At 37.6% G+C, this 25,435-nt stretch overlaps 1 protein-coding gene across 3 annotated transcripts in view; it reads right to left on the bottom strand.

The window, feature by feature from the left end:
- The window catches only part of DPY19L1 (dpy-19 like C-mannosyltransferase 1), a 57,644-nt gene that overhangs the window by 6,697 nt on the left and 25,512 nt on the right, over positions 1-25,435 (bottom strand). For all 3 annotated transcript variants that reach the window (XM_044454610.1, XM_044454618.1, XM_044454602.1), the window contains exons 10-22: positions 24,671-24,770; positions 20,578-20,655; positions 19,778-19,864; positions 18,705-18,764; positions 17,403-17,483; positions 16,074-16,175; positions 13,862-13,933; positions 12,174-12,214; positions 10,067-10,094; positions 7,929-8,048; positions 6,371-6,545; positions 5,379-5,478; positions 235-360 (exon numbers count right to left, since the gene is read on the bottom strand). In XM_044454610.1, the coding sequence (XP_044310545.1) occupies positions 235-360; positions 5,379-5,478; positions 6,371-6,545; positions 7,929-8,048; positions 10,067-10,094; positions 12,174-12,214; positions 13,862-13,933; positions 16,074-16,175; positions 17,403-17,483; positions 18,705-18,764; positions 19,778-19,864; positions 20,578-20,655; positions 24,671-24,770 (1,170 nt within the window). The remainder of the gene's footprint in view (positions 1-234; positions 361-5,378; positions 5,479-6,370; positions 6,546-7,928; positions 8,049-10,066; positions 10,095-12,173; positions 12,215-13,861; positions 13,934-16,073; positions 16,176-17,402; positions 17,484-18,704; positions 18,765-19,777; positions 19,865-20,577; positions 20,656-24,670; positions 24,771-25,435) is intronic.

Genomic DNA, 25,435 nt, shown 5'->3' with positions numbered 1-25,435 from the left:
ATTAACACCAACTATCTGAATGACATTTGCTGAAAATGGAAAAGTGAAATATGCTTAGTACCGTTTCAAAGGCTATACCAAGTTTCCCAATGACTTATTATTTACAAAAGGTAAATGAATTCATGGAAAAGTCCCAAATACCATGATCTGCCTTATTTTATATCCTGTTCTGTCCTTCTAGAAGCAGCATTCCAATCTCTCTATCATTTTGTAGTAATGACCAAGACTACTTACTTAGTTCTCCTTAGGCACCAAGAATCTTCTAAAATGTAGTAATTTACTCCCATCTTTAGCAATGCCCTTTTAACTTCTTTTGCTGGTTTTCGGCTATACATGGAATAGACTATTTTTGTTCTTGCCCTTTGAGGAACAGAAAACCACAAATATATCAACCAACCAACCAACCAACCAACCAACCAAGAGAAATAACTTGAACTAAGAATATGGAGCTCATTACTGAAGAAAAGTGAGAAGGGCTCTGGAATCCTGGAGACAGCTGATTTATTCCGGCATACATTGTTATAGTCAACAGTGTGAAGCACAAAATGTATTTAGAAGTGAGGATGACCCAATTTAGAAAATTTAGAAAAAAGGAAAAGAGGCAAAAATATATGTATGAATACAATATCAAATATTTAATCAGCCATGAATACGAAGAATTGCTCGGTCACAAGACAAGATCAAATGGTAGTTAACTGCTTTTTGTAGTTAGAATGGGAAATTGAGTTTTCCATGGGCAAGGGGACAGTAAGCAGTTGAAGGCTAACTCCTCCTGTGGAAGAAAGCAGAGCCCTCCAAAAGAAAAAAAGTTCTTGTTGGTTTCCAGGAAGCTTCAGGACTTGACTGGAATAATAAAAATGGTAACAGAGCTCCTACAACTCTGGGATGGGTATGGGTGGAAAGCTTTCATCTGGTCAAAGATGAATGAGAAGAAAGCATAACCAACAGAAGGGACTTCAAGGGGATCTGTTACTAATGCTTACACCACAGGGGAATGGAACAGGCATGGAAAACATATCGCTTTGACAACATATATAAACTGCTGATTGTTTTTCTGTGCTCTTTTGTCCACACAAAGTTCTTTTTTATTGATTGTGATGCATTTTTGCATGCTTTGTCGTGACGTATACAGAAACTAGCACTGAAGATGGCTACACCAAAAGTGACAATTTGCCATTCAGGCTGGCACTGATGCTGCAAGGTGCAGAAGTTGTTGCATTTTGCACTAAATAGACTGTGATCCCTGTCTAGTGAGATTGTCTCTTGAATTTGTACCCTGTTACGCAAATGGTAATAGTGGATTTGTTGACTCGGACCACATGCACTGGGTTTGTGTCCCACAGGTTGACTGTAGATCTGTCATGTATCTGTCTCTGATCGAGACTGGAAAATCACCAGGATTTCAGGACAGGAGCAATCCTTAACTTCCTAATTCTCATCAGTCCCAATGTAAAGTTATATCATTTTTATGCTAGAGATTTGTTTTACTGAGATAATGTTGGGATTGTTTCAAATTAACTGTGATTACTGTTTTATGCTTTAATGAATTGTACCCTCTGAAAAATTCCAGGAAAAAGTGAATAATTTGTATAGTAATGATAATCATAATTGCAGAAAGCATGGAGTATGTCCAAATTATGCCATTGTGTCCTCTTAAAACAGACTGAATTGGGGCAGAGATTGTGCAGGATTACATCATGACAACATATGGGAATTAATCACTGATCTAGTCAGTGAACTATTGTGCTGTCATGGAAGGCACACAATTATTCTCCAACAGAGAATAATTTCCTCATAATATAGAAAGAGGGAATGTCATAAAAAAATCTTCCAGATAAACTCCCCAACTGGATTAGTTCAGTAGGATATAAATAGGGTACTACTAAAGTGCACTGAGGACCAGAAGCTGATCCTACCTGCAAGGTTGTGAGCAAGGCTCAAGCTACAGAAAACTGGGTCACATGTTCTTTTCAATGAGTTTGCTGGCATACTGGTGTTTTTATGCAGGTGACTAGATATGTCCACTCTCCCAGCCTGCTCCTTTTCAGGAGGCAGAATTCTTGGGGGCTGGGTGGTCTTCCCATCTCTGACTCCAATTCTGTCTCCCCAGGGGATTCCTGTCATTCACTCTTGAGCCTCCAGCCTACTCATCCATTTTCAGTTTGTTTCACTCCTGGGATTCTGTTTTTGCCTCAGCAACCAGATGAAAAGAGCCCCACCTATTTATACTAGGGGGAAAAGATGAGGCTCCCACCAAAAATTCTAGGTTTAGCTAGGAGAATCTTCCTGAATGCAGGCACTGTGCTGGTGCAGCACCCATATGTGTATTGCACAGAGACCATGAAAAAGAAATGCTCTTCTTCAAGCAAGGGCTCCTCAAGTGGAGACATTAAACTAATATGCTGTCTGAATCATGTACCTCCCTTTTCAGAATATTAGTAACAAGATCCTGATCTAATCTAGACAGGAGGAGGACAGAAATCCAGGATAGCAACCAACACTTGCACCACCTCTGAAAAGCCTTCCATCTTGTTGGTAGGAAACCTGAATAGGGTGGACTATCTCCAACCTCATTTACAAAGGTCATTGGTCAAGAATCTTGAGGTCTGAAAGGTCTGAGAACCATGACCTCTTGGTCCAGATCACAGCCAATATCCTCTTCTACACCTGTAATATCCTCTCATTTACATAATTTTCACATATGAGGGGAAAGTAGAAGAAGCATAAAGGATAGAGATAGAAGAAAGATGGGAAGCAGTGGAACACTTTGTCCTTCTTGTTGTTTGCAAAGTGACTGATTCACTGTTTCTCAGTATCATGTGTTTAGCTGGAAAAACCACTGAATGCTGGACTCATTTCACCTGTTCAAGACTCCTGCTGCTTAATCGACCTGCCTGAGATTCTGTGAGACCCAAGTATGCTCTGCTGAAAAGGATTTATGTGCCATCAAGACATTCCTGACTTAAGAGTCCCTATGAATAAATGACCTTAAAAATGCCGTATCCTTGACAGCCCTGTTCAGCTCTTGTGAAGCCAAGCCTGTCACTTCTTTTATGGAACTGATCCATCTCAGATTTGGTTTTGCTTTTCTTCTGCCTTCAACTTTCCCTAGCATTTTTGTCTTCTCCAGTGGGTCTTGCCTCCTCATGATGTGCCCAAAGTACAACAGCCTCAATTTTGTCATTTGTGCTTCCAGGGCAAAGCTGAGATGACTGATGAGCTCTTCAATGGTCAAACTCTGTTCACATTTTAACATGTTTACAACAGATCCTTTCCCAGAATATGTGCAAAGTATGTTCTACCTTCAGTTCTAGTTCACTAGTTCAGCAGCTTCCACAGGTAACCCAAGGCCACATTCTCTTGGAAGTCAGTCCTCCACTTGGACAAGCTGACATCAGTGCTTCTGTAAATGCATATTTTTTTTGGTAGTGTTTCTCTGGCCAAGTGGCTTAGATTACATAACTAATGGAGAAAATCCATCCCTTCCATAGAGCCTCATTAAACTGTCTGCTTGGTGCTGATCTGATGGTGATACAGCAAAATCAATGAAGCTGGAAGTTATATTTCACACAAGGAGCAAAGTGCTTGAGGGATGCTGTCTTTTAGGACAAGATTTTACATACACTGAAGAGGGTCTTGCTGTTTGTCTCCTGAAACAGGGATGTATGTTTTGTGATTGGGTGCAGTATAAATCCCAAATGTGGAAACCTTTGAATTGGTTGGAGAAACCTCTTGGATGGCTGACTGTGAAACCATGGCAATCAAGATAATTAAGCATAGTCATGATGTCTGCATGACTGTGATAACCTACTGTGATCTGATCAGTAGGTTGACTCTGCATTGGCCAATGTAAGTTCCACCTCATCCTGAACTGTGCTACTACAGCCACAATCACTTTTGTGGAGACACCAAAGACACCAAACAAAGATGAAAAAGCAGTGTTACTGAAAGCTAAGAAAGCAATGTGCTTATACAGGTTGTTATACAACCTATACTTTTAGGGAAAACCTCTGAATATCCCATTTCCTACAGATTGGGCTGGTATTACAGGAAAAAAGCATGAAGATGAGGGAAGAAAGGCTGAAGATAAGGAGCAATTAAAAAAACCCAAAAAAGTTCTAGTCCAAAGTAGGAACTCTGTAGCAGTAGAGATGCTGCTCTCAGGTTGAAGGAAAGCCAGCAAAAGAACTGGAGAAGCTCTTCTGCTTGGAAGGGAAGTCCTTCTCCTTCTCTTTTTGCAGCCCTTGCTTTTTGCTGAAGGAGGAGTTTACCCACTGCTGCTTACTGCTCTCCTGCTTGTTGCTGAGGAACCACCACATTATTTAAGCCAAGAGAAGTCACAGGATTAGTGACCTTACATGCCTGAAGGAAACATAAATCAGTAACCAATTCAGCCATCTCTCAACAGAAAGCACTTATCTAAAATAAAATACTGTATTAATCTATTTGAATTAAAACAAATATATCTTCACAGCTCAATGCTATATTAAACTAACACCTTTACTTAGAAGTGCTCATCTGATGCAAAACTCCTACTTTAAATCCTCTTCTAAACTCATCAAAAGTAAGAGATTTAGCTCTGTTTTCCTTTGTTTGCAAGTCATCTTTACAGATCATTTTCCAGCTACCAGATACCATTTTAAAGTGTTCATTTTAGAAAGAGGATACTTTTTACTATCCATAGCTTTAATAAATGTAAATGACATCACCAGCACACAGCAAAAGTCTGATACCTCTGCAAAGGTCTAGTGAGATTCCTAGCTAAGAGCCCTAAAGATTCCAGTTAGACTATTTGATTCTCTTAGAAGTATATACCCTATTTTCCTGTGTATAAGATTATACTTTTTCTTAAAAATATTTACCTAAAATGGAGGGGTGTCTTATACACGGGGGGGCCGAGAGGAGAACCGTGGGCGTGCTGGGTGGGGGAGGCGGGCACGACTGGGGAGGAGATTGGCTCGGGTGTGTGCTGCAGCAGCTTGCTCACTTGGACATCAGTACAAAAAGTGGAGGGCATCCTATACATGAGGGCGTCTTATAGTCAGAAAAATACGGTACCCCCTTTTAGCAAGTCAATTCATAGTAGTTTCCAGAACAATAAAAAGATAAAACTACAGTAGTAACGAATAAAACACAACATTTTAGACTGAATCTGCAAAAAGCCAGGCATACCTGTACACAAAAATGCACATGCATTATCTAGTGAGGAAAAAAAGTACAGATTCCTTGCAGAAACCTTTGGAGTTTGATTGTACATACCTCTATGCTAATCATTCCCTCTAATATTATCATTAACAGTGATAAAAATTCCTAAACTGAATAAGTAAATCACAACAAATAATTGTGATTAACCCTAAAATATGAACTTAACATCTTACCGAAGCCCTGCATCTTCATAATGGGGATGATTCACAATAGGTCGAAGAGCAGACAGTTTTACACTTGCCATTGTAGGCATTGCACCTGCAAAAACAGCATCTAAAACATACAGCGAAGAATTTATAAACACTTGGAAATAATTGGGAAATATTTTAAAAATGCATAGCAGTTTAGCAGGCATTAACTCTAAGGACCAAAATAGGCTACTTAAACATTATTTGTAAACTGGCCCTTCATTTCACTTTTTGTGGAAATCTAAAACTGAACTGGGATGCAGTGGCACAGTGGGTTAAACTGCTGAGCCACTGGGCTGGTTGATTGAAAGGTCAACAGTTCAAATCCACAGATGGGATGAGCTCTTGTACCCTCTCCCAGCTCCTGCCAACCTTGCAGTTGGAAAGCATACAAATGCATGTAGATAAAAAGGTACCACTTTGGTGGGAAGGTAACAGTGTTCTGTGCACTTTGGTGTTTAGTCATGCTGGCCACATGACCATGGAAACTGTCTGTGGATAAACACTAGCTCCCTCGGCTAAGAAACAGAGATGAGCACCACCCCCAAGAGTCAGACATGACTGGACTTTAATGTCATGGGGATACCTTTACCTTTTACCTTTAAAACTGCATTAAGGTTACATAAAATAAATGCTTCCTATAAAAATTATACCTAAATTTTTAAAATTGCCATCCCCCCTCCAAACCCTCCCCACAAATTTTCTCTACTGAATACCAGTTTCTGAATACTAAAAGTTTACAATTACTGATGACCATATTCACAAAGCACAACTTCGTGACTAACAACAACAGTAACAAACACTCACAAAGCTAGGCCTTTTTAAAAACTGTAGTTTTTCTGTGATAGTTACAATAAAATGACATCAAGGAAAACTGTTTCAAAAGCATGACCCTCTCTGGAAACTGCATTGTGTTGCCTGTCGTGTAGTAGATATTCTAGTAAATTTGCAAAATGAGGCTTGGTTTAGTTTTTTACCTTGCCTGGTGTTTGCTTTTATCCACAGTAATAGTTCTTCCTGAGGCAGGTTGCTAAATTCTCCCACAATGCTGCGTTCCTTTTGAATGTTTGCTATGCCTTCAAATGCCATCATTGCTAAAATTGCAAGGACAAGTGTTCCAGGCTGGATTTTGTGAAAGACCCATCCAAATAGCTATAAAAGGAAATTAAAAGGCATTTACTTTATATACTATTCAAGTTTCTAATGGTTTTCATTTTCCAAAGTTTGACTAGAAAAGGTTTTTGAAGCCAGTTAATTTTTCCATTAAAATTATCAGTAGTCATTATATACTTTATTATCAGTATGAATGTTCATTATTTTATTTATTTTAAAAATGCCTCAACTGCCCTTCACCCAGAAAAGTGATTTTCAGGACAGTGTGCAAAATAAATCAGAAAAGAACCTCATCTGATTAATGAATGGGCAGACTGGTATGAGCATGATACCTCTTGGCCTCCATATATTATCAATGTTATATTATACAATTATACAATTTTCCAGATCCAGAGAAAGTTTCTGAAGGAATGGTCTCATGATCATTTCTTTCAAGGTGGCCAGAACCATTTATTCTCTCAAGGAGGTATTAATAACCTCATGGAGGCCCACCCAGGCACTTTCTTTTAGCTAGTTACAATTAACCAAGGTGGTCAAAGCTCAAATATACAGGAAACTAACTTCTTCAAGTATCTTGCCCACATTGTTAGGCTGCATTGTCCAAAAGTGATTCCACATAACTAGAGCAGGCAGCACTGCAAATGCCTCCTCTGCAACTTTATTAATGATGTCATGGTCAGAGGAAATATTTGCTCAAAGTACCTTGCAAATTTGTCACATCTGAGAAATCCAAGACATCCTTCCCAAGATGGTCTAGATATAGGAGTGCCCCGAGTTTAAAAAAACTAACAAAAAACTCTGGTGGATAGCTACCTGAGGATGTGATGATAGTAGAAAAGGAAGAATATTTTGCTGCCCCCCCCCCCACAACAAAGTATGCACAATGATGTGTTCTTCTATCAGGTCTTAGTCACTGAGACTTATGCCACATGTATTCCATCATCCTGCCTGTTTTATTGCTGTTTGTATGGGGGCCATAAAATCCCTCCCAAAGTGCCCTCTAAGGTACGCAGGCTACAATTGCCTCTGAATTCCCTTTGATCTTCAAAAAAATCAATGGCCGAATTTGGCTATTTGAATGTTTGCCCCTTCTTTGTGAGGAAGACCAGCTGAGATAATTTCTTGGAAGTCATTGCTGCCTTACTTCTTTCTTCCCCCTGGAATGCCTCTTCTACCCTCTTCAGAGACAGTCTTTTGTCTTCAGCACATCGCCAATGTGAAAAGAACTACACTGCAAGGGCAGACAGGGGTGTTTTCCAAGATTGGTGCCATAGCTCCAGCCTTAGAAGACATTTCTGAGGTCATAGCTAGGACTGCTACCTGTCCTATGGTCCATCATACAAAGTTTGGAGGCCACAGATTTGTCCCCCGAGATACTTTATCACCATATCATTAGAAGTATGTCAAGTAAACCATACTTACTTGTTTTGAACATATCAAGGATGCCATGATGCACATATGAGGTGTCAAAAACAGCTTTAGTCTCATAATTAAAATAGCAAGAACAGCAAAAAAGATAAGCTGCAGTGCATGGTACACTATCTACAAAAAACAAAACAGTGTAAGAAAGTAATTCCTTATTAAAAGAAGTATCAAATTACAAACAGTAAAACATTTAGTTTTTTACTTAATCACTTTATTCCATGATTCTAGTATCAAAATGTAAGCCCAGGTTTTATTTTTAGCAGAGAGGGGAAAAGAACAGAAGGAATATAGTAAAAGAATATTTTAGAAGCAAAAGTAATTCCATGAAATGGTATAGATGGAAGATTCCATAGATTTTGAAGCTCCACTATCACTACTGCATTTTTCTGCAGTTTAAAAGAAATGAAATTACTGAAATGAATTTAATTTTATCCTTGGGTTATACCACACCAGCACTCTAATCCAACTAGGATCTGCATGAAAAAATAGCTCTAAAACTAAATTGAACAGGGAAATGGTACTTCCAAGGATATAGTAATTCCCTTTAATTCCCTTTGTTTGGCTCATTTTGATGAATGCAGCCTTCCCCCTATGCTGTGAATAGCTAAATATGGTGAAGGGCTTCCATGTATGCAGTGTGTACATTATGTATTCTTACATGTTTCCCTCACTCTCAGGTGTGCTTTGAAGTTTACTGAAATGTAAAATAAACATTACTGGAAAACCTATGTAGAAAGCAAAATGACATTTCTTTTTACTCCAAAAGTTAGTTTCCTCACCTCCCTGAAATATACAGATTTGCATTGTCTAACAGTTCACTTGTTTAAATATATTCTGTTGAATGCAAGGGAAAACAAATTACTTCATAGCATATTTGAATAGTTTTCAAATAAAGCTGGTGAAAAAAGCCAATCTAGATTTGTGAGCTTCACTGGCAAGCCCACTAAAAAAATTAAGCTTGATGAAGCTCCTTCAGTAACTTAGGGAACACTGATATACAAGATGATAAAATAATATGTAAAACCTAAATTTATTAGGTAGACTATGGAGAACTGCTGTATTTAAACGATGCACATGACTGTACAAGAGGGAGGCAATAGTCCTTCCTCAAGCCAGGCATTTTGTAGCAAAATCCTGAAGTCAAGTATTTTGGCAAACAGAAATTAAGATTTTGAAATTACACTGCATTTCTATTCCACATTTTTCTTTCTGTAAGGGACCCAAGGTGGCTCTATCTTATCCTCACAAAAACATCCCTGTGAGGAAGGTCAGGATCAGAGTGAGTGACTGTCCTAAAGTCATCCAGTAGGCTTCATGGTGGCTACATGAGGACTAGAACTTGGATTTCCCGGGTCCTCAGACCAATACTCCAATCACCACACCACACCGGCTCTCAACTTTATATAAAACTATTGTTTTATGTGATAGGCAAACATGGTAGCTACTACACTATGGAAACTCTGTAAAACTATCAATATGATGGGAACATTTTAGTGATATTATGAATTGAAGTTGAAAATACATTAAGGCTACTTAGCACCCAGGAACTACTTAGGCAAAAGGAATGAGCCATGCATATACACATCAAATTAGCAGGTTTTGGTCATCAAGAGCAACCAATGATACAAGGAACAGTATCTTCTACTGTATTTGCGGGGGGGGGGTTGATTAACTCCAAGAATCTTTAAAAGTGTGTGTGTGTGTGTGTGTGTGTGTGTGTATATATATATATCAATTTATTTAATTCATATAAAAGCTACCTGTTAGCAACATAATCTCTGAGCAGCCATTACAATAAAAATGTCAATAAATAACATTAAATAATATATTTTTGCCATGAACAAACACAATAAAACAGATTATATATAATCAAACAAAAATATAAATTAATAAAATAAAGCCAGTGCCATCAATATATAGTTTAAGTAGTCATATGTGCATCGAAAAAGAAAAGTACCACCAGCTTAAAAAAAAAAAAAAAAACTTGTGCAACTATTTCCCTCTCAGTACTCTCCATTGTTAATTTTATATCAGACCTGATTCTATTTCTCCAAAAAGGCTAATGTTCTGCTTTATTTGGCAGAAATCCCAACCAATGGTGCACTGTCAGAATACATACAGGATGAAATCCTTACCTCTCCATGATTAAAATGATCCTCCTGTCTGGGTAAAATACCACAAACGTAAGTTTGTTTACTGAACAGAATCAATATTTGCTACATCCTCTGTTAACAGGCAAGCTACAGTTAATGTGTTGCAATATTGGAATTTACATAAATTTTTAATGAAAAGATATGAATTCCAGAATAAGAGAACTGCCATTTTCAAGGCACCACTTCTTACAAGAACACCCTGAAATCACAGTGACAATAACAATTCTGTGTGCACAGTTTACCTGTGCACAATCTACAGTATTATTTTACTTGCTGTACTTCATTATTGCTTAAGGTGTTTGGAAAGCATTTTTACCTCACTGCGGCCCAGACTAGATGGGAGAATCAATCTGAAGCACTACATGGGGGAAAAAGGGCTCCCAGATGACTATGCAAATTAAAAATAAAATAAACCAACTTAAGCACCCAATAGCAAAAATAAATATAACCTAGAAGAGCATTCATGGGGAGAAATATTAATGCATGATACAGACTGTGCAGAAAGAGTAGAAAAAAATGCCACACAGCCACTACCTAGAATGAAAACTCATAGTGAGTAAAATTTTACTTTTTCATTCAGTGATAGATGGGGAGAAAGCTAAACCCTAGTCCTTCACAGAAAGCTAAACTGTCTGATTCTGCCACTCACTATAAACACGTTAACAGATGTTCTGAGAAAAAGGTAGTCCAAGATCTTTGGTACACACACAGATCTAACACCACGCTTATTCAGAATATGACTGGGGTGCATTGGTAAAGATTCCTTAATTATTTATGCCAACTGTTATTAAAAGCAGAATAACTGACACACATAATTAGACTACCTCTAGGCATTACACACTGAGGGTAAGCAGATATAGATTTTAGTTAATTAGAAGGTAACATATAGGTAAGCAACATCTGATTTCAAAGACACTTCAACTGTACTTTTTGTAACATTACATGCATAATTACTTATCCATTATTTGCTTAGAATAAAGTCATTCTCCACTTCATGGTTCTTTCCACTTTGACCACAAGATTGGGGACAACTGCATGCATACTTTAACACGCATACATGTAATAGAAAAAGCAAAATTCCCATACACCTCTCTTCAGGAAGTGATTAATGCAATTGAGTATCAGTTATGCCAGTCTGTAAAAGTGACTACAGACAAAATATTAGTAGGCTGTTGCAAAAATCAGTGACATATCTTGCGGCACTTTGCAGACTATCAATTATTTTTTCATGGGCTACAGTCCACTTCAGATTCATGAAAGATTATCCTCAGATGGCAAGTATATATACACATTGGTGTACAGAAAGAGAAATGCAAGCATTGAGGCCAGAGGAAACTACAGAGAGAATGGGCTAATTATATTAAAGCTTAAATGTAAAACACTGAGACCATTCACAAAGTAGTACTAAAACATACATCCTGATATTGTTAAGCTAGTTAACACATGTACTGAAATAAAAACCTATCTTGATTCCAGCCACAGCTAATATGGTAAATTCTTGGACAAAATGTGTAAGTGGACCATTTGGGTTTAGTAAGTTGCAACACTGATTTTCCCAATTTAATCTCTAAGTCTGCTTAGTATATATTTTTGTTTCATGTACACTGAACAAAAAATTATCATCCTTTAAGTATGGACATCGGTGATTTTTTAAATTTTACTCAAAAATTCAATTTAAACAGCAATGAATAAAAATGTAAATCTTTACTTAGGTATCAAATCAAGCCATCAAGGTGGATTTGTAAGTCTAGAGCCAGGAAGCTGGCTTACCTTCTTACTTTGAACATGGTCAGAAAATGGTACATGAATTACTAATGCTATCAGGAAATTACAGGAATGCTATCAAAGGATGAGGAAAGGGATTACATGAATAACAGGGCAGTATTCAGCTATGCAACATACTGATACTCCTTTATTCACTGCATAAATTATTTTATATTATTAATTTTAATTTTATATTGCTATTTTTGTATTGTATTGTGTTGTAAGCCGCTCCGAGGCTTCGGCAAGGGGCGGATAGAAATGTTCTAATAATAATAATAATAATAATAATAATAATAATAATAAATATGAACTCAAAAATATTTACCTTTCTGTGGATTTCTTGTGATATACAATGTGTTTAAATGCCTGTGAACAAATTATTAAAAGATAACTATGTTAACAGCCTTTAACTCTTAAAGCTTTTTTAGGTTCTATCTTACACTAATCACTTACCTTGAAGAAAGCCTCACTGAACTCAATGGGACTTATTTCTGAGTAGGTATGCATAGTACTGCACTGGTAAATACTACAGACCTTAAAAGTGGTCTTGCATACCTGAGTAGACAAGATGTGTCAAGTATTATTTCAAAAGGGCTTAATTAGCCTGGTGGTGAAATCTCATGTTGTGCAATTACAACCCTCTGGGAAGGCCATTTGTGGGACTGAGGGTGAGGGAATATCAGTTGCATGAAGTGTCCTCTGCTTGGGCAACATTAGATTTCACCCTATGTTCACTGGATGATAGCACTTTCCTAATAATGTACAGAAACACAATGCCAGGTTCTACATCTAATCTCCCCATCTTGTATATAAAAATTGCAGAAAAAAAGCCTACAGATGAACAACATACTAAATAAATAAATAAAGCAAGCCAACTGGGCAGATTCACATATTAACCCAATTTGGTGAACAACCCATAGGGTGCCTAAAACAGTACATGACTTGGCTCATTGAAGATTGTTCTTATCCTTTGAAGCATATTCCTGGGGACATCATATCCAAAGCTACCTTGTCTTCGTTCCCTGCAATGACTATGAGCCCAGCATTATCCCCCTTTTAAACTCCCTTTTTCAGAAATCACCTTTTGTGCTGACAGGAAATAAAGCCCCTCTGGAGGGCCAGTCACTGGCTCAGAACCCATTTTGTGCTCCAAAGGGATACATTTTTTCATAATGTTATACACATGCAACCCTATCTAAGCTATCTCTAGATCAATTTGCTGCATTTTCACATCAGCTATCCCCCAGGACATTGCCCAGGCAAGGCTTCCTATTTCAGACCCATGGAAGTGGGCACCTCTATACATGTGTAAATCCAACTAGAAAAATAATAATAAACAAATAATAACATTTTGCTAAATTGGAAGTGCAATTTAAAAAGGAAGGGTGGACAAACAGAGATAATCCCTCAAATGTACCAGTTGGGCACTTTTGAGGGCTATAATTGACATTGACACAGGTAAGATTGTCAACAGCAGCAAAGGTATTTTTACTGCTCTTAACTCACAACTCATTCACCACTTTTCCTTTGTCTATGTTAGGACTGGTCACCTGAGCCTAAAAGATAAAATAACCCACTGTGGATAAAACAGATGCATTTTCCCCACAGCAAGCAGTCTGGGTTGAGAAACAAAACAATAACTTCTTATGGATGGGGCACACGGTGCATTTCCAGCTTATGTGGCCCCATCTAAGCACATGTTTTTCATAAGACATTAAATCCAGACCTCCAACTCACAGCTGTTAAAGGAAGTTTCTTCAGTTACCCTCTTTAAAATAACTGCTATTTTAAATAGTGGTTCTTTCTTCAGATTTATGTAAGCTAGATGTTTTTCTCAGTACATACACTTCTTTACACATTTATGTGAAAGGCAAGAGGGAGGTCTGGTGTTTAGATGGGGCTACATCAACTGGAATTGCACCCATTGTGCTCCAGTTTAAGACCATCAATTGCCTTCTTTTAACACACTATGCTTGTTAAAGGTAAATGAAATGAAAAATAGCAGTAACATACCTTTACAACAATTACAGAAAAAACAACAAGAACTACTGGAAGCAGTAGCGTCTTCATGTACCTTACTGGAGTCTGAAATGTAAAGATTTAACCGGTGGTAAAATTTAGGCACAGAAACTCTCAAATGTGATTGTAAAGCAGACAGACATTTTTATTCTAGTTATGTCACCGTTTTATGCTATCTTGCCTTGTATCTTAATATGGATCTCTCTCTCTTGTTCCTTTCCAAAGCATTTCTGTACTATATTGTATACATTTTACCAATCTCCCTGAGGGAAAGCAATTTTCAGAAACTCCATACAAAAAGTAAGATGCTGGATGTTAAAAGGGAAGCTAAATAAGCTATTGTGCTTTTAGTGCAAAGCCTACTTTGGCTGCTAGGAATGCAGTCCTCTTGCACATTTTGGTTCAATATCCAACGCCAGTTTATTCAGTGGTATTTGTTTTCAATGAGTAGGGCAATGAATTTGAAGACTTAGCCTTTAAGTAAGCAACTTTCCTTAGTATTATTTGGAAACATATAAAGTTTAATTTGCTTATTTTAAATGTGTGGGTTTTTCCTTTCACTTAAAAGAGCATCTCAGAATATCTGCAAAACCCAGATAATAATCCTAAGAAAAACAATATAAAACTGGGTTGGGAGACTTGGGGAGGCCAAGAGGCTATTTTTACTCTGTGGAGTAAAAATGAAATATAAAATATTTTAAAAATAAAATATGCCATTTCCTTACCCCACAGGTGCAAGGAAAATGGCCTATATAGTGACTCCACAGGATGCCCAAAGGATCAACATTAGCTTGTCTGCAAGCTACTGGATGACCCTTTTAACACTCTGTAGCCATGACGTTATTTTTCCAATTATTTTTAATAAATTTGGAGGCAGCATGGGTTGCCCACCTTTCATATAAACCTACAAACTGGAAAGGAGAAATTGACAGACTAAAAATCCATTTCAATCTTCTAAAAGAATATTTTATATTTAAATTTTTATTTATCTTCAGATGTCACTCTACAGTAGAAAAGGCATGTGTGGCTGTATGGCCAAAGGTGACATAAAGGCTTCATCTAGTTGTAAATGAAAACTGAAATGTTCACACTTGCTCAGTAAACATGGAAAAGTTGATTTAAAAGCACAACTTAAGTTAGTCTTTTTTCCACATGATTTAAACCAAGATTTCACTTATTCTACTTTGAATTTGATTTTTTAAATTTGCATGCAATGATTTTGAAGTCTTGGTTATTCAATCTTTAATGGGCCAATTTAAATAATTATATTAAAAAAACTAAATGGGACACATCCTCCTTCCCTCATTCATATCTATAACTTAGAATTCAGTGCTCAATAGCAGTTATTGGAAATATGTTTTCTGATCTTAGGACAATGATGTTTGTTCTTCCCTAATTTAGTATGTCAATTTGTCAACATCAATTAGTATAGCAATTAAAACATTGTCAGCTTCAAAGCTGCCCCATGACCTCTCATAATCTCAGTAAAATCAAATTAAAACCTGCTTTATCTCTTCCCAAGTGCATGTAGAATTAGAAGGTCTGTAGAAGAGGGGAAAAACAAGTTCAACCGCATCCAAACTAATGTCCAAATAATGTGGAGACTGTTCACACTGAATGCAGGTATTTGAAACAGCCCTTAAGCAAGACTTCCTCACAGGTGTTCCTTAATATGACTTTTTTCACAGTCAGTCTTGGTAAAACTATCATTTGAGCAGACATGGAAAAGTTATTATGCAAGATCTACAATCTATTATACAAGATCAAAAATAAGCATGCAAATCTACCTTTAGAGACTTGCATTATATAACATGGCAGTATCAAAAGATGAAAAGCAATATAATAGATGAAGGGAAGCTCAAAGACTTAAAACCAAATTGTATTAATACTTGCAATCCTGTTGGGGATTGCACCAATATACTACTACTAATTAGGCATTAGCCCTCAATGCTCATAAGCATGATTTCAGGCTGGTGATATTACTATAAAAATGTAGTTGCATTAAACAGTGTAGGACCATCTGCTTGTCATCCCATAATACTGTTGTTACCCAGCGTAATTAAACGTTAAGGACTTGTATCTTTGCCTTTGCAAGAAAGAAGCAACTCAGGCACAAAGGGTTTTTGTTTTGCAGTATCAAGAAAAGGTAGAACAAAACTGCAAAAATTAGGAAGTGTTATTGTTATTATCAATAGAACTTAATTACCTCTTTTTCCATGAAATCAAATTCCACAGCACAAGTATACATTGATGTATCAAAATCCTTATAACCAGTAAGTTTTGCTTTTAACAAATTGCTTATATGAGCCTGATAAAAGAAATTACAGGGAAAGTGTGTGTTAAAGAATTGCTTTCAGGAATTTGAAAAAATCATTGTTTTTAAAAAACAGAAAACAGAAAAAGGAACACATTTATAATGACCTATAATGGGTCGTCATTATGAAATGTCATATACAAAGTACAATAGTTAATATGAGACTTTAAGAATAAAGCAATTTGTATACTATATGACAGATACCAGGCAAAGGTGGATATACTGCAGGCTTTTTGTTGTTGCAAATACATTGTTTGACTTATATTGGACAGGGATGAACTCCCATGAAAGGCCAGGTTCACAACCTGCTGTTGCTCTAGATCAGGCTTTATCTAAGGATGTTCAAGCAGCATGTATAACAGGAAGTGTCTTTCCTTAATTTTGTCAATAGTTCAGCTGCTATCCATGCACAAGTTAACCATGAAAAGAACTCAAAAGTTTCAGCTGATACAGGAGACAGATGTTGTCATAACTTGTCATAATGAACACAGTCCCCATATTTAGAGATTTTCACTAGTTTCCAGATTATTTCAGGCACAATCCAAAGCGCTGGCTTTGATTTATCTCCCTGCCTTTGAAGGTCAGACAATGGTAATAAAAGGGCACTCTTTGCAACTGGGCCCCAGCTATGGAATTCCATCACTATAGAGATTCACCTAACATCATCATGACTATCTTTTAGATTCCAGGCCAAGTCTATCCTGTCTACCCAAGCCTTAATTACTAAGAACTGCTTTTAACTATTTCACTGGAATAAATACAATGTTGTTTGTATGCAGTTTAATTATGTGTTGATTGTTTATCATTTTAATCATAGCTGAGAGCACACTGAAGGCTTTTTATAGCAAAAAGATAGAAAATAAATCTTTTAACTAAATAAAAATCAAGAACTTGAAAGCCAGACAACAGTAAAACTAGTTTTTGATGGAATCCAGTTTTCTAGAAGTACTGCATTTGTGGAAGGGGAATTCTGGAACAGCACAAACCTCATGCTCTAGTCTTCATAACACTTAGGGCCATGTCATACTAACATATCTGACCGTATTCAGTAAGCCTTACTCTTAAGTAAATGTTATTAGGTAATAAGAGTTTCAGTCTAACTAAAAAAATTTCAAATACTGTTGATTTGACCAATCTTATACTTTCATGTTTTTTTGAGATCATTTGAATAGATTAATATATGACTAACAATGACCTTGATAGTATTACGTTTCTACTTACATCATCCGATATTCCAAATATTATACACATTAAAGATTTCAAAGTAATTGTCCCAAAAAGACAAGAAAATCCTTCAATGGCCTGTAAAACACACATTGTTAGGTGAAGCAGTAAAACAAGCATTCAAGACAAAAATAAGGTTTTACAGGCTTACACAAAATATAATTAACATTTGATCTTACTATTGTAACTATGGAAAATGGCCATTGTTATGATGGATGAATTGAGGGGAAGACCTGTATTTGATGGCTAAGCTCCCTCCCCTCCAATTCCTATTGCTGGAGGCTAGAAAACCCAGTAACAGGAATGAGAGAAGGCAGAGTTTGATTCTACTGCAATACTGACCTGAATGTCTTGATCTGAATATGTATTTTATTCATGAAACTATTTCATTAACCCTAAACATTTTCATAACTGCAGTACTAAAAGGAATCAAAACTCCTGATTCCCTCATGAAAGCAGGTAAGTCAACTACTGTGTATTCATGCTTTCAAGCATACAGAGAAGGATGGGGGGGGGGGGGAGAAGCAAGTGTGTACATAACCCACAAACCCACTTCAAGGGATGGAGGGAAAGGAAGCAACCTAGCCCATTTTTTTCTTCAGCGTGCACCTCACCATCACTGCATAGGCACCAAGCTCAGCTGCAAAGTTGCCAGACTTAGAAAAGAGAGGAGGTTAAGGACAACACAAATGTTAGATTAGACAGTGCCTAGAGGATCAAGCATATTTGAGTAGGCAACATGCAAGCCAGAGGGCTTGCTTTGCTTCTATGTTATGTCTGGATTCAGTCTGTAACATTTCATGCATTGCATTTATATTTTGTATCCTCAAGAAACGCAATCCTATACATATCTAGTCAAAAGCAAGTGCCACTGGGTTCAGTGGGACGTACTCCTATTGAAGTGGGCATAGGATTGTAGCTGGACAAACCCTAATAGTAACTTACAATTAAATTGAAAAAACACAGCACTAATGCAATCTTTAAAACTGTGTAAGAATAAGTTTAAATTACTAAAAAAGTAATTTAAACAAGCAAACAAGTCAGCAAGTGAAACATTTTTCATTTATGTTTCAGAGTTCCAAAATGGCAGAAGAGGGGAAAAAAGACTTATAACTATTAAAATGGACAGATGTCTTAGGATGATTTTTTATTTTTTTTTTGGGGGGGGAGATTTAAATGTTAGGATTTATTGAAAAGGTGTCTATCAGCCTTATCATTTTATTTCTACTGTCTACAGATTATCAGGGTGATATTCATACTACCACACCATGCAATATTTATAACAATGTCAGTCCTTACCCACAGAGGAACACTTTTTCCACGCACTTTCAGGTATTTAGGACCCATTTCAAGAATACCCTAAAATAACGGAATTGTTCTATTAATACTACTACTTCAGCAATATTTCTCCAAATTGTATTCCAGAGGATGAAACAATCAATATAAATAAATGAAAATGAAGGCAGGAGATGCCTGGAGTCAGCATTGTATGTAGTTAATGTCAGCCAAATGTATAGATTTATTGCATAATATATGTGCAGATACCTGTGTACAGCTGCAGTTTCAGCATTTAGAAACTGAACCATTCTGCAGTCAGACATGCAAAATTGTATTGTACATTGCTGCCATCTACTTATACATCACATACTCCACCTTTCACTAGTCACATATCACATACTCTACCCAACAGAGAGCCACTTTTATGAATTTGTGTAAAAGCAACAGCCATGGGACAAAATAGATATAAAACATAGGTATTTTTTCTAGGCTACACATTACCAACCATTAATTAGGGCAACATAGACATTTAAAACATTCTATAACACCATTCTATTAATGTATCTTCTTCAAGATCCATTACTTAATTCTGCCTTTAGTTCAGACAACCAGTAATGAAACATTTATAATTACACTAATTATTTTTTCACTGAATAAAGAAATCTGTATCTTTTATCAATTCAGAAGGTACTAAAATTAAGCATGCACAAAACTGTTAGTAAGTCTGAAAACTGCCTCTAGTTTATGCAGTTAATACAGAAAATCTTTTCTGATACATACTGAAATGCTTCTAAAAATACAAGTTCTTCCCCATCAGTTGCACTATCATGCCATAAAGACCCATCAGGTGCCCAACATTTATTCTATAAATGGGCATGCTCACAGCGAGCTCTATTCATTCACTCAAATAATAAATCTTATTTTTGAAATAGAAAACTTTCCTTGTTTCATCCCTTCTCCAAACATAGCACCAGGCTTTTAAAAAGTATTTTAAAAGATCTTTTAAAAATCATTTTGTTTAAATAACATGTGAATTATTGCAATAATCCAGTATGGAAAGGCAAATATTGTAGAATACTCCATTACTAACTTACCCAACTAACTACCAAAGAGGCAGCATAATAGGATGTCAGCAACATAGAGTTTCCAAACATAAGGACAAAACATACTGCAAGTGATGCCTAAAGGGATATAAACATATAGTCATATTTGAAAGCAATGGACATGACTGTCTGTGAAATCAATGAGTTTTACTTTTTTAAATTTAAAGGTACTATCTTGGCACAGCTCTATTTCATTGGCAAATACTGATTATCACCAATAATTTAGCTTCCTAGTTTCCAAAAGAATCCCTCAGAATATACAAAATAAAATAATATTGTATTTTGTATAAATACAATACAAAATATTGTATTTCATGCGGCAAGCGTAGGTTGCAATATAGTACCTACCTACCTGGCACTAAACTTCACCGAATTTAATGGCCCACATTACTGAGTAGAAACTGTTCACTGTTGGTGACACAATTCATGTCTCCATAGACATATCTAGTGAGTTTGAATGGGCTTTTAACACTTTTAAAATGCCTGTTTATTAATTTTTTGTGTGGGAAAAAGCAATCCAATAATACTTGACTGTGGCCAATTAATTTTCTAAAAAGTAGTGTGCAGGGCTTTGAAGTTCTCTTCCCTTCCAACTGGATGGTAAGTACATGGTCAGTCAAAGACTCTCAGCCCAGCCTTGTTGCTGTGAGGGTAAGGTTGAGAGGAAGAGAGTTGCCATGAGTTCCTTGAAAGGAGAAAAGGCAAGATATCTATACTACATAAACAAGCAAAAACACATAAATTCCAGAAATTAGTTTTAACTCAAAATGTTAAACAAGATTAGGTATTACCATATGCGCAAAAAGTATCTTCTGTAGTTTAGATGAATCAATGAATCCTAATATATATAAACCAAAAACCGTTGCCACCTGCAATTCAAAAATAAAGTAACTGAAAATACACTCAGCCCAAAAGAATATTAGCCAGCTTTCATACTATGGTGCAATTTGTTCTATGAGGACAGCTTCCAACTTGTTTTTGTGCAAAAGCCTGTAAGCCACCTGGCAAACTGCTCTGCAAATGGAAGGCAATTTCAAATATGCCCTGTACAGGAATCAGTAGCTAGAAAAAAGAAATGAATATTTTACTTCATATGTCAACTGAAACAGCAAGTGAATCCTGGCAGCTGAATCACAATTAATCTGAAGAAAGCAGCCACTAATATGAAAAATAAGTGCATCATGCCTTCTAAGAGTCAATACAAAAATAGTCATTTGATAGCTCAAAAACATCTTCTATTCATCAATCTAGTTATAAACAGTGAACAGCTTTGGGGCTGTTATTTTCATACACTTCTAATACTGACTAGTGCATTAAGCTAAGGGAGCAAGACAATACTTGATTTTGAATAAACAGAGGGGTTCACTGCTAGTTGCAAGCCTTAAATTTTGGATTAGCATGGCTTGAAGCTATGCAAACCACAACTATAAAGCAAGCTCAGATGTTTGGACTGAGGAGTTTTGGGGCTTAGATTCTGAAGAAAAACATTTTTTTCTGGGAAGTGTGGGGTTGCACCTGCCAGTCATGCTTCTCCACATTGAAGAGAATAGAGTAGGGAAGAGTAGGGACATCTATTTATTTGTGATTTAGAACCCCACATAAAAAGAGGGATCATGAGGAAGGCCTACAAATGTTCAGCAGCCTTTCTTTTACATTATTCTTCCTAACATGTAAATAGGGGAGCATGGAAACATGGTTCTCTTGATTCTTCCTACTATAAATTCTGATTATCCAACATAAACTGAAGCTCAATCCAGACAAGACGGAGGTCCTGTTGGTAGGTGGTTCGGGCCTCAGGATGGGGGACTTGGGCCTTGTCCTAAATGGGGTTGCACTCCCTCTGAGGGACAGGGTTCACAGATTAGGAGTGCTCCTCGACCCTGAGCTGTCTCTAGAACAGGGGTCTCAAACTCAACTTACCTGGGGGCCGCTGGAAGTAGAGTCTGGGTGAGGCTGGGCTGCATCAAGTATTCCACCACCGCAGTGGTGGTGGGCCCGGGCGCCACCGGTGCTTTGAAGGCCACAGGGCCCCTCCCCTGTGCCCCGCCCATCCCGGCAACTGGCCTGCAGACTGCGAGTTTGAGACCCCTGCTCTAGAAGCTCAGGTGACGGCGGTGGCGAGGAGCGCCTTCCTTCAGCTTCGGCTGATCCATCAGCTGCATCCCTTCCTGGAAAACGACTGCCTGGCAACAGTGACACACGCATTGGTAACCTCCCAATTAGATTTCTGTAACGCGCTCTACGTGGGGCTACTCTTGAAGACGGTCCGGATACTTCAGTTGGTGCAGAATAGAGCTGCCAGGCTGCTGACGGGGACTGGGCGTTGTTCTCATATAACCCCAGTTCTCCATCAGCTCCACTGGCTCCCGATTGAAGTCTGGGCCCAATTCAAGGTGTTGGTTATGACCTATAAAGCCCTCAACGGCTTGGGACCTGGGTATCTAAAGGAACGCTTGCGTACATATATGCCCTCCCGCCCCTTGAGATCAGCAACAGATGCCCTTCTCCGGGAACCCTCTGTGAATATTAGGAGGGTTTTCTCTGAGGGGGCGCCCCATCTATGGAATGTGCTCCCCAGAGAGGTCCGCCTGGTGCCGTCGTTTTTCGGTGCCAGGCTAAGACCTTTTTATTTAAAACTCATTTTAATTGTTAATTTATTTGTATTTATAGGATTTTATATCTTTTAAGCCGAGATGCACCGGGTTTTAATATTTTTACTTGTATAATTGTTATATTTATGTATTTTGTTTTTGTTGTGAGCTGCCCAGAGGCTTTGTTGCGATGGGAGTGGCATAAAAATGTTTTAAATAAATAAATAAAACACTACAGAATACATTATGAGCTCAAGTATACAAATGTAGTATCCACGAACCATCCTAGGCTGCCTATGGAGTGAACTAGAGAATCAAACCACTGGACATGCTGCTTTCACCAAAAGGAATATACAGTAAAACCTTGGATTATTGCAAGTAACTTGTTGTGTGAGTGTTCCGTAAGACAAGCAACATTTCTAATAATTTTAACTTGATAAAACGAGCGTTTTATCTTGCAATACGTGCGATAGCGTGCGATGCTGAATGTCACATGATCACAACTGAGCCTATGGCGCTCTTGCTTTCTCCCTCCCTCCCTCCCTCGCTGTGCCAAACATCACATGATCACAACTGAGCCAATGGTTCTTCTCTCTCACTCGCTGCGGTCCTCCAGAAGGGAGGGTATGCTGGGAATTACAGAACTGTTTTCCTGGCTAAACATGCATAGGAATGCGCTGGAAGCAGATTTAAGGTGACAGCATTTCCTTGTTGGTTCCTGCAAGGCATACGCTCATTCTGAAGACAAAGGGGTTGTTTTTATTAGTCTTAGGTTGTTTAGTGCTGTACACTGACATTGACTAAGTTAAATCAGGTTCTATTTAATTGTTCCAATGATTTGGTGTATATTTGGTGCTTTGTTGTGAAGATCTGTTTAAAAATCATGTCAGGTCTTAACTGTGGACTTCAAGGCTTGTGTGGGAGAAGTACATGGTGTGTTGTACTACAAGGTTAGACTCTTGCATCTGCTTTACCTTTCAGTATCCCCCCTGCCCCACCCCCAAGAGGGAGCTACTGAAAGGTAAAGCAGATGCAAGAGGTTATGGAGAAGATCTCATCTACAGAGGAGGAGGAGGAGAAAAAGCCGGAGGAATCCCTCACTTCAAATGAGATTAAGGAGATGTGTAAAATGTGGGAAACAGTGCAAATTTTATAGAAAAGTACCATCCAAATAAGGCTGTAGCAGGGCGAGCGATGAATCTGTTTAAAGATGCAATGTCACATTTCTGCGAAATCCTCAAAAGGAGGCAAAAGCAAGTGTCATTGGATAGGTTCCTTGTTGAAGTTGCATGAAAAGAAAAAGATTCCATTCAGCCAATAGATAGCAGTGATTCTGATAGTGATACTGAAAGTTGTCCTACACAATAACCCTCCTCTCTCGTTTCCCTCAAACCAGCCACGAAGGTTTTCAAAGATAAGTGCAGGTTAATTTGCTTTATTTTTCTTTATATTTTGTATTTTCTTTATTATTTTGCATTATATTACAGTATTGTAGACAGTTTTATATGAATATTTGTAGGTTGTAGAAAAAATCATCTGAGTTTCCATTATTTATTATGAGGAAATTCGCTTTGATATACAAGTGCTTTGGATTACAAGAATGTTTCCAGAATGAATTATGCTTGCAAACCAAGGTTTTACTGTATCTATAATCCATGTTTCTCCCTCTAAACAGTCTCATCACTGTTTCTTTGCTTAATGATCTTCACTGTAAGTTAAGAGTCTCTGAGCATATACATAGTGAAGCGTTGAACCCCTTCTACCATTCATTTCCCAACGGTCTCTGCAGAAGCTGTTCTATGTCTCACCCCCGAGGAGACATGCTATAAAAATGGGCACTCCAAACTAGGCTTCCCTCCAAACTGGGCAAATGATTGGGTCTATTTCTTTAGGGGATGGGTTCTCCATTAGACAGACTTCCCAAAGTCTCCTTCCTCAGACTGCAATTCCCCAATGTTCCCACAGCTGAGTTGACTAGTCTCCCTGCCTTGTTCTTATACTAATCTCCCCCACTATTTCCTCCCATTGGGTCTCAGGACCTTGAACCACAGTAGGAGTCTGTGCTGTTTCAAAAACATTCCCATATTCAGAATCAGAATCTGAATTATCAGCACAACCTGCACAGTCCTGCATGAGCACCCCTGAATTTTGACAGGATGCATGCATGCACAACACTACATATTCATATATTCATTCTGCATTGCAATGCACTACTTCAAACGGTTTTTAAAAATGGGATATAAATATAAATGGAAGATTATAATTTTACTCAGATATGTTAAACTTATCTTACCTGAGTTAGAAGGACAAACTGAGCAAACTGCCATGGAAGCATGAAAAAAACATTAGAAACAGATAGTGCAATCAGGCTTCTTCTATTAACCTTCTGAGTCCTTGGGGGGGGAAAGAAAAAAAGAATAGCAAGTTATGAATAGTCATTTTAATGCAAAGAGCAGAAAAGAATGAAATCAACTGTCTTGACTTTTCAATCAAAATTGTTATTGCTATAAAAGAACAGTTTTAGAAGGACTAGATAAGCCCTGATAATGATGTGGATCATCACTAACACATAATATCAAAAATGAACTAGAAATTAGACATTTATTTATTGAAAAGATATGTAAACCAAGGAACCATAAAGTTTAGCTGTACAAAGGAAAAGTATGAAAATGTCTTATGAGTGTAATATTGCTAGTAATAAAAAATACTGTGGCAACATTGAGTAGGATGGTCTAAATTGGTGACCTGCAACAACAGGGGGTTGGACTCAGTGGTCTTCTTGGCCCCTTCCAACTCCACACCTGAAGTCACAAATGCCATTTTGAGCCAACCCTGGTCAGATACTATGTTCTCAACATCATGACAGGAAGCAAATCTCAGGCTTCCACATGCCCTCATAACCTTCCAACTTCCCCCAACACCATTTCTTTGCTTTCGTTACTGTGAGCCATTCTCCTTTCCCTAACCAAGTCAATCAAATATTAACTAAATGTATATGAATAGAGAAAAGAAGATTACTAAAAAGAACTATGGGCTGCATGCAGTATTGGAACAGGCA

This window comes from Varanus komodoensis, unplaced genomic scaffold (assembly GCF_004798865.1).
Source record: "Varanus komodoensis strain SLA01 unplaced genomic scaffold, ASM479886v1 scaffold10, whole genome shotgun sequence".
NCBI lineage: Eukaryota > Metazoa > Chordata > Lepidosauria > Squamata > Varanidae > Varanus > Varanus komodoensis.
This window is presented reverse-complemented; position numbering and strand designations above follow the sequence as displayed.